General features: G+C 38.8%; 1 protein-coding gene across 1 annotated transcript in view; it reads left to right on the forward strand.

Annotated features, from left to right (window-relative positions):
* Nucleotides 1-13,463, forward strand: part of St13 (ST13 Hsp70 interacting protein) — a 33,481-nt gene extending 20,018 nt beyond the window's left edge. The window contains exons 6-12 of the mRNA XM_075959804.1: nucleotides 1,628-1,712; nucleotides 1,846-1,956; nucleotides 3,726-3,828; nucleotides 6,218-6,334; nucleotides 8,189-8,237; nucleotides 10,319-10,452; nucleotides 11,570-13,463. Coding sequence (XP_075815919.1) covers nucleotides 1,628-1,712; nucleotides 1,846-1,956; nucleotides 3,726-3,828; nucleotides 6,218-6,334; nucleotides 8,189-8,237; nucleotides 10,319-10,452; nucleotides 11,570-11,698 — 728 coding nt within the window. The 3' untranslated portion in view covers nucleotides 11,699-13,463. The remainder of the gene's footprint in view (nucleotides 1-1,627; nucleotides 1,713-1,845; nucleotides 1,957-3,725; nucleotides 3,829-6,217; nucleotides 6,335-8,188; nucleotides 8,238-10,318; nucleotides 10,453-11,569) is intronic.

Raw genomic sequence — 13,463 nt, forward strand, 5'->3', positions numbered from 1 at the left:
AAAAGCTTTTGGGCCAACAAAATGGCTATGTAGGCAAAGGTGTTGGCTACCAAGCCTGGAAATTTGAGTTCAGTCCCTGGGACTGATAAGATGAAAGGAGCTCTGAAAGTTGTCCTGATTTCTCTGCATACATGCATACACAAGTAAGAATAAATTGGTGTGGTTCATTACACATAAAGCTAAGACTGTGGGGCTTGAGGATGGCTCAGTAGGACTAGAGATCCTAGCACCCATATTGGGTGTCTCACATATGTCCTTAAGTCCAGCTCCAAGGCATCCAGTGCTATATTCTAGTCTGAACATGTGTGAATACATTTATAAAAATACAGAGACAAGTAATGATAACAGTGAATAAAGGTTAATGTCTTAATGGCTTGGATGTCTCTATTTTTGTGAATTCAAGGTGTTGGGAACCAGACCTGGGTCTTCTGCAAGAGCAATAAGTTTCCTGACTATTGTTCCTGCTCCCCTTTTATTTATTTTTTTTGCTTGGGGTTGGGATACTCATGCACAGTGCATGTGTAGAGGTCAGAGAACAGCTTTCAGAAGTTCATTCTGTGCTGCTACCATATGGGTCTTTTCTTTTGAGACAGTCTCCCTACAGTCCAGGTTTCCTGGGACTAATTTGTGTAGCCTAGGCTTGCCTTCAGTTTGCAATCCTTTGACTTCTGCTTCTTGGGTGCTGGAGTTTACAAATGTGCATCTTTTTGCTTTGCCTTTTTTCCTTCAAAATTTTTTGTTTGTTGTTTTGTTTTTCAAGACTGTCCTGGGGCTTCCTCTGTAAACCAAGCTGGCCTCCCAAGTGCTGGGTTAAAAGCATATGCCACCACAGCAGACTCTTTTAAATATTTTTTTAAATTATTTTATTTGTATGGGTGTCCTGGTGCCCTCAGAGGTCAGAAGAAGCCATTAGATCTCCTGTAGCTTGTATTATAGATGGTTGGTTGTGAACTGATACATGAGTGTAGGAAACTGGACCTCAATCATCCGTAATAGCAGTCAGTGTTCTTTTTTTTTTTTTTTTTTTTGGTTTTTCGAGACAGGGTTTCTCTGTAGCTTTGGAACCTGTCCTGGAACTCCCTTGGTAGACCAGGCTGGCCTCGAACTCACAGAGATCCGCCTGTCTCTGCCTCCCAAGTGCTGGGATTACAGGAGTGTGCCACCACCGCCCGGCGTGCAGTCAGTGTTCTTAACCACTGAAGTATCTCTCTAGCCTGTTACTTAAAAAATGTTACGGTACTGGCTGCTCAATAATAGTTCATTCATGCTTGTTGAAAAGTACATGTCATTAAGCTATGTCTCCCATCTTTAGCAGTCTTTTCTCTTTTTAAAAAAATAGACTGAGAAGGTTGGAGAGATGGTTCAGAGGTTAAGAGCACTGCCTGCTCTTTCAGACAATTCCCACCAACCACATGGTGGCTCACAACCATCTCTAATGAGATCTGGTGCCCTTTTCTGGTTTGCAGGCATACACGCAGGCAGGACACTATACATAATAAATAAATAAATATTTAATAAAACGGACTGAGAAAAGGATGTATAATTCTTAATCAGATTAAAAAGTCAAAGTATTTTATTAATATTTTTGTCCTTTGGATATTTCTTAGTAAGTATTCTTTCACTTCAGGTGAGCTGCAGAAAGCAATTGACTTGTTCACTGATGCCATCAAGCTAAATCCTCGCTTGGCTATTCTGTATGCCAAGAGAGCCAGGTAAGAACACTTAAGTACAAAAGTACCTTTTATAGACTTTTTTCCTTCTTTAAGTAATTTTGATTCTGTAGAAATCCCAAAGGTTTTATTGTTTGAAGCGACATTTTTCTTAATACTATCTTGGTTTTTTTAGTGTGTTCGTCAAATTACAGAAGCCAAATGCTGCTATCCGAGACTGTGACAGAGCCATTGAAATAAACCCTGATTCAGCTCAGCCATACAAGTGGCGAGGGAAAGCACACAGGTAAAAGAGCAAACAGGGCTGGGGAAATGGCTTAACTGTTGCCAATGCTTGGAGGACTGAGTTTGACCCATAGGTAGTAGTGGTGCACACCTGTTTTCATCTCTATTCATACCTGAACTATATCAGCTTCTCAGTGGGACCTGAGAGTCACAGAACTTCACTAGGAAACAAACACTTGTGAAACACTTAAGTTTTACCATTAGAAATAATTACCAAACTGGGTGAAGATGCCTTTTATTCAGATTTCTTTTTTTAAAGGTTCCAGTAATGAATAAAGAAGATTCAGACTAGGGTATTCAATATACGATCATTATCTCTCTTGGATTTTGTTGTTTTTTAAGACAGGGTTTCTCTTAGTAACAACACTGGCTGTTCTAGAACTCACTTTTTAGACCAGGTTTGCCAAAAACTTTCAGAGATCCGCTTGCCTTCTCCAAGTGCTGGGGTTAGAGGTGTGTGCTACCACTGTCTGGAGAGAATGGATGTTCTTTGCACAAATGTATTAAATGACTCACAGTAGTGACTTTTATGAAGGCACTTCTCAAAGAGAAAGGTTGAAATAAATGTATCAATGCTGTGTAGGTGGAGGAGACACTTAACATGTTGTTTGGTATCTTGGAAATCGGCCACTAGTTCTCAGGTGGTGATCTGCTGTCTAATACGAGCATGCTCTCATCTTGTGCCTGGCTGGTTACAGATTTAGAATAAACTTAAGAGACAATAGTTTAATTTATTTTTATGGGCTCTAAAACCTGTGTGGTAGGGTGGGTGTACTTACTGCTTCTGTTACTGTCACTTCAGTGACATAACCAAGAAAAAGTATCTTTAGAAATTCATGATTTGAATGAAGAATGTTTAAATTGCATTTATGCTAAAATTTTCAATTATAAACTGAATGTTTGCCATTTAAGTCTTTGTCCCTATGTAATTTTATAAACCTACCATATATGTAACAGTGTTTCGTAATTATTATCTTAGCACAGCGTACCCTCCAAGTTAGATGAAAAATTTTTCTTGACAGTTAGGATTGTCCTTAAGAATATAGCTCATTCAAAATATGTGGCTAAAACAAAATATTTTGAAAGATAATTTTAGGTTTTGGGGGGGGAGTTGTTAAATGTGATATTCACATTTCTATTCATATTTGGGTTTAGGGTTTGCTTTATCATTTTTTATTACATATATCTTGAGGGAGTGGCAGTATTTCATGTCATGGTATATGTGTTCTCCACTTTTTTTTTAAAGATAGATTTATTTATTTATGTGTACAGTATTCTACCTGCATACCAGAAGAGGAGGGTACTATAGATGGTTGTGAGCGACCATGTGGTTGGTGGGAATTGAACTCAGGACCTATGGAAGAGCAGCCAATGTTCTTAACCCCTGAGCCATCTCTCCAGCCCCCTCCACTTCATTTTCAACTGCCTCTCCACCCCTAGTCTTTTAGTTCTGAGTCTTAGTTTAGGTTGTTTTCTCAATAAAGCAGACCCATGGGCATGGCTTTCCCTTCAGTCCTACGAAGAAAATACCATGTAAAATGTCTTTGATGTTAAAAAATTACTGCTTTACCTCCTCCTTTTAAATACTTTAGAATTATTGTGGAAATTTCAGTTTCATCAAGTTTTTAGAATGTTACCCATAATGGTAACACAGTTCTTAAATTGGTTGCTTAAAAATTTGTAATTTATAATTAACTGGAAACTTCCTGTTACTTTGCTTTTTGTAAGTGGCTCTTTCAGTGATTTTTTTTTTTTTTAAATCTATTTCAGACTCTTGGGTCACTGGGAAGAAGCAGCTCATGATCTAGCCCTTGCCTGTAAACTGGATTATGACGAGGATGCCAGTGCAATGCTGAAAGAGGTTCAACCTCGGGTATGTCAGAATGTCCTTAAGACTTCATGGCTTTGTACTTGGCCTGGAAGGTACAATCTCCTGACACAAGTGATGAAACATGGAGCGGTAAAGGCACTGACAATGTATTCTACCTGGAAACTCATTAGTATGTCATACTTCCAATTTGGACACTGTCATCTTTTCTACAAGACTTCAGTGGAGTGATACGCAAAATTAGAAGGGTGATGCACATACTTGGGAGGCAGAAGCAGGCAGATCTCTGAGTTCTGGCTGTGTAGAGAGACCCTGTCTCAAGAAAGGAAGGAAGGAAGGAAGGAAGGAAGGAAGGAAGGAAGGAAGGAAGGAAGGAAGGAAGGAAGAATGAAAGGGCAGGTTTGCAGTAAGGAAAGCAACTGAAAATCACGAAATAAGACCCAGGGTTATGTTTGACTCTGCTCATCTTATGTAATAGGGGTATGCAGAGGACAAAGTCCTCTCTGGAGGTTAATTTCAATGTGTTTTTTTAAAGTCTTTACTATGCAGAGGATTTTGGGTTTTTTTGGGGGGGGGGGCGGTTTGTTTTGTTTTTGAGATAGGGATTCTCTGTAGCTCTAGCTGTTCTGGAACTCCCCTTGTGTCTCCAGGTTGGCTTGGAACTAATAGAGATCTGCCTATCTCTCTGTCTCCCAAGTGCTGGGATTAAAGATGTGTGCCACCACTGCTTTGCAAGACTTTTTTTTTTTTTCTTTTTTTGGTTTTTCGAGACAGGGTTTCTCTGTGGTTTTGGAGCCTGTCCTGGAACTAGCTCTGTAGACCAGGCTGGTCTCGAACTCACAGAGATCCGCCTGCCTTTGCCTCCCGAGTGCTAGGATTAAAGGCGTGCGCCACCATTGCCCGGCTTTGTTGTTTTTAATGAAACTATTTATTCCAAAAACTATATAACCTTTAGAGTCTTTTATTTGTTTTGCTCCTGAAACAAAATCTCAAGATTTGCCTATCCTGCAACTCGCTCTATATACCAGGCTGGCCTCAAACTCAGAGATCCACCTGCTTCTGCCTCCCAAGTGCTAGGATTAAAATTGTGCATCACTACATCCAACTACAAAGTCTTTTTATTTTATTTTTTTTTAATGCAGAAGTATGAACTGGGGATATAGCTCTGTGGTGGAGTGCTTGTGTAGCATTTACAAAGTCCCAGGTTCGATCCCCATTTTGAATGAATGAATGAAAAAGAATAAATTGAATTTACCCTTGAATATTTTAATACAGGGGTTTTATTGGATTTAAATTATCACCAGATTTAATTTGATTAATAGAATTTTTCCCTTTTACTTGTTATTAATGTTGCTGTGAAGATGTATATTGAGGCTGGAAGAGTCATTTTTTTATTTCAGCCTTGGTTTCTGGGGTTTAACTGAAGTTATCAGTATTTTGTAGCATTTGCTTTAACTTTGAACCATCTCACTGGCTCTTGACTTTGTTTGTTTGTTTTGGTTTTTTTTTTTTTTTGTGTGTGTGTGTGTGTTTTGTTTTTCAACACAGTTTGTCTGTGTATAACTTTGGCTGACCTGGAACTTGGCTGGCCTCGATCGAACTATAGAGAGATCCTTCTGCCTCTTCCTCCCTAGTCCTGGAATTAAAGGCGTGCACTGACACCACCTGCTTTTTTAAACATTTTTATTGCAATAAACTTAGCAAACTAGCTGTTGCACCATATTCTAACATAAAGTATTTAAAATACTTGTATGGATACTAAAGCAATACCAACTGTTTATCTCTAAAGCATTTGAAAGGTCTATTTCTGCACCTCCACCCCTTTTTGGGTGGTTCTAGTGATCAAACTCCAGCCAGGCCTTGGGTGAGTTAATCACGTACTTACCACAAAACTCTATCCCAGGGTCTAAGACTGAATGTGTCCCCAGTTTTTAAAGTATTGTTTTCATTTTATGTTATGAGTGTTATAACTACATGTGTGTTAGGGTGTCACATTCCTGCAATGCCTGCAGGAGGAAGAAGAGTGCATTGAATCATCTGGAACTGGAGTTAAAGACAGTTCTAAGTTGCTGTATGGGTACTAAATATCAAACCCAGGTTCTTTGAAAGAGCAGCCAGTATTCTTAGCCATCTTGCCAGCTCACCTTGTCCCCCATTTTATAGGTGTAGAAACTTGAAATATAGACAGACTGGCAAAATCTTGGTGTGTGTATTGAGTATCTGCCTACTTCTGCAGATGTTTTTAATGATAGTTTTTCTACTGTGCTGATCTGGGACTGGTGAATCCTCTAAGTTCTATGTTGTGAGTAGAAGCCATCAAGTAAGAATTGTCCTAAAATTTGTAAAGTATTTAATCCTTGAGCTTTGTCATAAACGTCACTTGACTTTATCAGACTTTTCAGGCAAACTTACTTCCTGTGATTCTTCTTTCCAGGCTCAAAAAATTGCTGAGCATCGGAGAAAATATGAGCGAAAACGTGAAGAGCGAGAGATAAAAGAAAGAATAGAAAGGGTGAAGAAGGCTCGAGAAGAGCATGAAAGAGCCCAAAGGGTAAATTGCTGTAACTAACTCAGTAGATGAGACCTCAGGACACTGTTGCTAATTCTCTGTTCTTTCTGAGATGGCTGTAGTGTGTGGGGTGACAGCCCTCGAAAGGAGTCTACATACATTCTTTCCTTTCTGTTTTTAGTTTCTAAGTTTAAGTGATCTTGTATTTCCACCAATTTATATTTGTTTGTTCTTTTACACTTGCAAATTTGGGCCAAGAGTATAACTTACAGAGACTTCTTCAGCAGGGCTGTAAACCTCCCCCCCCCCCCCCCGGTTAATTCAAATTTGATATTGCTATCATTTTGTGTGGGTACTAGTCCTTTCACATAGGATTTGTCCTCTGTTTATTTTATGGTTCCTCCCTTTCTAACTGTGGGTTCATGGCTATTTAAAAAAAAGAGAGAGATTCTAGCTATCCATCTAATCCCAGCATTCGGGAAAATGAGTCAGCATAGCCTGCTCTCAAGGCGGGGAATTCTGATTATTTATAATTATACAGTTGTATTATAGAAATGTAGAAAGAGGCTTCCTGCTGCTCTTCTGAAGAGGGAAGCAGGTCTTTGCCCTCCCTCACCTCTTTCATCTCCTTTACTCTTCTCTCAATAAACTCCACACTCAAAAAGGAAAGAAATGTAGAAAGAGATCTTTGTTAGTTTGCCCCCATAGTGTTAATCCCTTCCTGTTTATCCTAATTTGTTCTTCCCTGTGTATCTTTGTATATTAGTATTATGTGACAAGACTTTTCCTCGGGAGGTGCTAGGCACACATCTGCTCACGCCAGAGAGGGAGTCCACAACAGACCAAAGTACGAATGTAACGTCCAACTTGGTGAACCATGAGTTTTTAATTGGGTTACTTATAGGAATATAGGTGAGGGCTTCTCTGTAAGAGAAGAAATGACTTAGAGACAGTTCCATCACCAGTGTCCACTCAGCATGGGTAACAGCTCACAAAAAGCTGACTACCTGGAGCACACCGCACAGCCTGCAGGTAGGCTAGCAGGTCACAAAGTGACCTTTCCAAATGACCTCTTCAGGCAGTTTGACTTGACTGTGAGTGACTCTGAGCAGCTTGGCTTGTTTACTCTTAGGAAAGGGAACCTAGAGTTTCAGAGACCTCTAAAGGTATTTTGAGTTGTTACCTTGCTTAAAGAGCTTCCCTACAGGATGGACTGTTTTCATTTCTGGAAGAAACTGGTATACAACTGTTGTAGACTACTAGCATTTCCTTATATAGCTATATATAAGGAAGTCTTAATTTTACATCGTACTTTAAATATACATGTTCAAGTGTCATAGTTTATAAAAAAAAAATATGCCTATGTGTTTGTATTTATTTGGTTTCCTTCTCTTCATGTCCTGGGGATTGAACTGGGCCTCACCATGAGAGGCAAATGCTGTACCAGTGGGATACAGCCTATCTTGATGATTTTTTTCTAACTAGGTATGAAGGAAGGTTCTAATTGACTTTTGTTGGTATAAAAACAACTCAGAAAGACTTCTTCAGTGTTATTTTACATTTTGCTGGGAGAATGTAAAAAGAGATGAACCTAGGAAGTAATCTAGACATGCCCATTCATTTTGGAGTTTTAAAGTAGGCGAGAATTCATAGCTTGCATAAGAAGCAAGTGATTTGCCTTACCAGAGAAGTAAAATTGCTAGAAATCATTTGTAAAATGAGGCCCAGTGACAGTTGGAAATGGTTCTTCTGTTATTTTGAATCTCACCATTCTGCTGTCTTCTAACTTTTTGACTTTTGATTCCCTGGATTTCCATGAATAGGTTAAGTATGGGGGAAAAGACTTTTTTGTTGCTTTTCTTCTGTTACATAATTTGTTTTCATTTTATCTTCAAGGAAGAGGAAGCCAGAAGACAATCTGGGGCTCAATATGGCTCTTTTCCAGGTATGTATGAAAGGAGAATATGGTTAGGTGTGGTGTCACATGCCTTTAATCCCAGCACTCAAGAGGCAGAGGCATCTGAATTTCTGTGAGTTCAAGACCATCCTGGTCTACAAATTGAGTTCCAGGTCAGCCCGGACTAACTATACAGAGAAACTCTGTCTTAAAGTGTCTTGAAAATCCAAAGAGAGAGAATATGTTCACTTGTTTGTGTATTGAGAGTTCTTTAATACCCTGGAACTGGAGTTATCAGCAGTCAGTTTGGAGCCTTCCAAATTGGAAACTGGGTCCTGAACTGTTTTCAGAACATCAAGCATGCACTCCTAACTGTTGAGGTGTCTAGGCCCTCTTTTCTTTCTTGTAAATGTTTTATAATCAGAAATTATTAGCAAAACAAAGCTTTTGAATGTAAGCAGAGGACTAGCATTCAGAAAGGTAAGGGGGAAAGAAACTTAAGAAAATAAGTTTTGTTGCCTGAAAGAGGCAGTGTGAAGTTTTTTTCTTTTTTTAATAAACAATACACTTTTAACAATTGGGGTTCTTTTTGCTTATTATTTATTTATTTATTTATTTTTATTTTATTTATTTTTTGTTTTTCGAGACAGGGTTTCTCTGTGGCTTTGGAGCCTATCCTGGAACTAGCTCTTTAGACCAGGCTGGTCTCGAACTCACAGAGATCCGCCTGCCTCTGCCTCCCGAGTGCTGGGATTAAAGGTGTGCACCACCATCGCCCGGCTTTTGCTTATTTTTTAAAAGACTGTCTTCTACTTTGTGATCATATTCTCTCAAGGAAAATTTTGTGCTTATATGACATTGGGTAGAACAATTTATTTCAAAGCTAGAAAATGTAGCATGTGTTCTCCAGGCAGTGGTGGCTCATGCAGAGGTAGGCAGATCTCTGAATTTGAGGTATACAGAGGAATTTCAGGACAATAATTGTATATTATTTTTTAGCGATTCTGATTGTTTAGAATGGGACTCCTAAATACATTGGTTCACCAAGCCTGGTGAAGCTCACCTGTCATCTCAGCCGGTCCTGGCTAGTTTTATGCCAACTTGACACAAGCTAGAGTCATATGAGAGGAAGGAACCTCAATTGAGAGTATGCCTCTGTAAGATCCAAGTGTAGGGCATTTTCTTCATTAGTGATTGATGGGTGCTATCCTTGGGCTGGTGGTCCTGGGTTCTATAAGAAAACAGGCTGTGCAAGCCATAGTGAGGAAGCCAGTAAGCACTACCCTCCATGGCCCATGCATCAGCTTTTACGTCCAGGTTCCTGCCCTGTTTGTGTTTTTGTCCTGACTTCCTTCAGTGATATGGAACTGATAGGGAAGTAGTGTATGCCAACTTGCTTTTGGTCAAGGTTTTTCATCACAGCAATAGTAACCCTAACTAGGGCACTGACTTTAGGAGGTAGAGGCCAGAGGCTCAGGATTCTTGACCATTTTCACCTACAGAGCAAGTTTTGAGCTTGCCCAGGCTCTCAGCTGTCTGATTCGGTAAGCTAAAAAGGGAAATTAATTTTTGTTATCCCTATTTTAGGTAATACTTGAAAAATAACTGCTCTAGATAAATGCCAAAACTAAATAAAACAAGCTTAGACTGATAAAAATTAACTTTAAATTGAAACAAGAAACTGTGAAGAAGAAGAAATTCAAAGATGATTGGCAAGCATGGTGACACACACCTGCAGACTTAGCATTTAGGATGCCAAGGGAGGAAATGAAGGGTTCATGACAGCCACCCTGCATCAGACAACTCATCCCCACCTCCCACCCCCAAGACATGTCTAACGTTAATGTTTTAGGAGGACCCGAAACATGTTACATGTTGATTCCTGGTTGTTTTTTTAAAAGGCAGGATTAGTTTTATCGAGCAGTTTTAAGTAATGAAAAATAACTCCAGAAAGGAGTAAAGTCTGATTTACAGCTCTAAAAAATTAGAAGTCGTGGTTGACAGCCTGCTCTGTTAAGAAAAGAATGTGCTAACTACCCAGGGGCATCCTTGTTCCTCATGTGTGTCCTTCAGTGTTAGAGAAGATCAGTAGAAACTTGGTGATGCCCCTCATTATTTTATTCTTCTAGGTGGTTTTCCTGGGGGAATGCCTGGTAATTTTCCTGGAGGAATGCCTGGAATGGGAGGGGGCGTGCCTGGAATGGGAGGAATGCCTGGACTCAATGAAATCCTCAGCGACCCTGAGGTTCTTGCAGCAATGCAGGTAAGATTTGGGATAATAAAGTTGGGCTTTGGTCATCATAGCCTTTCTTTTCTTCTTTTGTGTGATGACAGCACTCTCTGCTATTTTTCCTCTTTGTCATCAACTAATTTTGCAGTCTGGCATCTTTCTAAATTGTGATAAATTTGTTTTGTTGGCAATGCTGGCTCACACCTTTATCCCAGTACTCAAGGAGCAGGCAGATACTTGTGAGTTTGAGGACAGCCAAGCTACACTCAGAGAAGTCTTGTCTTAAAAAAAACAAAAAAAATTGATTTTTATGTCTGTGAACATTTATTTGCATGTTTCTAACATGCATTTAGTGCCCTTGAAGATCATAAGAGGGCATCGTGAGCCACCATGTGCGTGCTGGGAACCCAAGCCAGCTCCTTGGCAAGAACCACCATTGTTCCTAACCGCTAAACCATCTCTCCAGCCTGTTTTATTTTTTGTGTGTGTGTTCTTGTATTTATGTGTGCCAAATGTATGCTACCAGATCCCCTGGAGTTAGAGTTACAGGCTGTTTGTTGGTTGGGAGCTGCCTGTTGCCTGACATATATTCTGGGAACCAAACTCCTGTCCCCAGCCTAAAGGTCACATTTTTGAAAGTTTGTTGTAGGAAATAGTAGTTCATGTTTCTTTATATCAGTGTTATGTGTGTTTTCTTTTTCATTATTTTTAGTTCAGGTTACAGAATTAAGTTTGACTTGAGTTTGGGTGCTTTGAAGATACTCCCAATCCTTGTGTATCAAATGTGGCTGAAGCATTGTACACTGCTTTGACATTAGGGCATTTAGTATTCGAAATTGTATCTCTTTATTTACAACAAACGTTTTAAATTTTAGATTTAGAATACTAAACTTGGTCCATTGGGCATGTTGCTTAAATAAGTTATAAAACCCAGACATTGCCAAGAAGTGGTGGCATACACCTTTAATCCCAGCATTTGGAAGACAAGAGGCAGGCTGATCTCTGTGAGTTTAAGACCTGCTTGGTCTACAGTGCTAATTCTAGGACAGCCAGGGCTACACAGAGAAACCCCATCTCGAACAAAAACAAAACATCCAACATAACTGAAAAATTCAACCCTACTCCCTATTTGTTTTTTTCTTTTCTTTAGGATCCAGAAGTCATGGTGGCTTTCCAGGATGTGGCCCAGAACCCAGCAAATATGTCAAAATATCAGAACAATCCAAAGGTTATGAATCTCATCAGTAAATTGTCAGCCAAGTTTGGAGGTCAAGCGTAATGTCAAACAGAGCCCTTGCTGAATGAAGAGCAGCTTAGCTCACTTACTGGATGTTGCAATAATACAAACCAGTGTACCTCTGACCTCATCAGGAGAGCTGGGGTGCTTCAAAGACTATCCCTACCCTTCTGCATCAAAGGCGGCTGAAGCATTTTACAGTGGTTTGCCATTAGGGTCTTCATTCAGATAATGTTTTCCTATTAGGAATTATAAACATTTTTCAACCTTAAACATATTTTTTAAAAATTTAGGGGGTATTAATTCCTCCATTTTTCTTTACTAATCTTTTTGAGTTTTTCCTTTGAATTACTGGGCAAGGAAGCTGAATATGGTTGACTTACTGCTCTCATGAATGGAAATAAAGATTTGTTAGTGGGAAGTAAATAAAACTCATTTAAGTTGATTGAGTTGGACACTAAAGCATCTTGATTTGTCTTTTTTTAATGTTTTATTTCAAAATGATCTATTTCAGTGAATTTCTTGGGACCACCAGTATTTGGATCTGACCTGGGTAGAACTGAAATGTTGGACAGAGCAGCAGCAAGTCCTAGGTTTTGTTTGACTCTGTGTAAACTCCATTTAAATCTTACACTGTGCTGCAGGGGCAGTTTTTATTTTTAGGCATTGCAATGGAATTAGAATCCCTAGTTCTGCTATTGTCCACTGTTTCACATAAATGTTCCCTATCATTCCCACATAAAGGAAAATGTGCTTTCTATGTTTCTGTCAAAAATTACCTTTCCTGTTAGAAAACACCTGTCTGCTTGTCCTCTTGATCTTCTTGCTGAGCTAAAGGTATTTTTTTCACTAGTGTCATCACTTTGCAACATAATTGTGGAAGCATATGTATTGCTAGTTTAATTTCATATATAGTAGACACGGTCATTGTAAGGTCATACCTGGAACAGCTGTGGTATCTTATTGGACCATGGAGTTGTTTGTTTGAATATTAAACTTTGACACTTGTGAACTCCTATCAGAAGTCATTGGAAGGGAGCTTCCCTTTGGTTTTAGGTTTGCTTATGAAATTGAGAAACAAATGTGATTTTAGAGTTGATGTTGAAGTATACACCTTTGTATTTTGAAGAGTTTAAATTGTTTACATATGATGAAAGATTCATTTGTCCTATTCAGCTCTTAAATACTGCGATGTATTTAATGCCTGTTTTCTCTCTTGCTGCAAGGATAGAGAAAAACGATAAATCCACAGAGTGCATATTTAAATTAACACATCTGAAATCATATGTCCATGCAGGTTTTAACTGCTTCATACAGCAGACACAGATGCATCTTGTTACATGTAAGAAGAAGCTGTATTTGGACAGAGCATGTGTTTAAAGTCCTTGATAACCATCACATATTCTTAAATTTGAATTTTGCACAGTGTTCCTTTTGTCCAAGAGGGTTTTCCTTTCATAATTTCTATGGTGTGCTGTGCTTTACTAAAGATAGTTTCTTTTGGACTCTGACTATAACTAATTATATTCTAATATTGCAAATATTTCCATAAGTGGGTGAAATTGCTCTTCTGAAAATTGTGTCATTTGCTTTTAGACTTCTGAGTTCCACAGATAGAAAAAAAATACAGGCTTCATTTATTTCATAAAGACTCTGTATCATTTCTACACCAAAAATATTGGGGTATTTTTTTTTTCACTAAAGATATAAGAAAAATACTATAAGATGAAGTTTTTTTTTTTTTTTGCTTAAAGATATGTGGTTAATATTCCTAAGATGCTAAAATAAAATACGGTTTCAAACTGGA

Source organism: Microtus pennsylvanicus, chromosome 2 (genome assembly GCF_037038515.1).
Source record: "Microtus pennsylvanicus isolate mMicPen1 chromosome 2, mMicPen1.hap1, whole genome shotgun sequence".
Classification (NCBI taxonomy): domain Eukaryota; kingdom Metazoa; phylum Chordata; class Mammalia; order Rodentia; family Cricetidae; genus Microtus; species Microtus pennsylvanicus.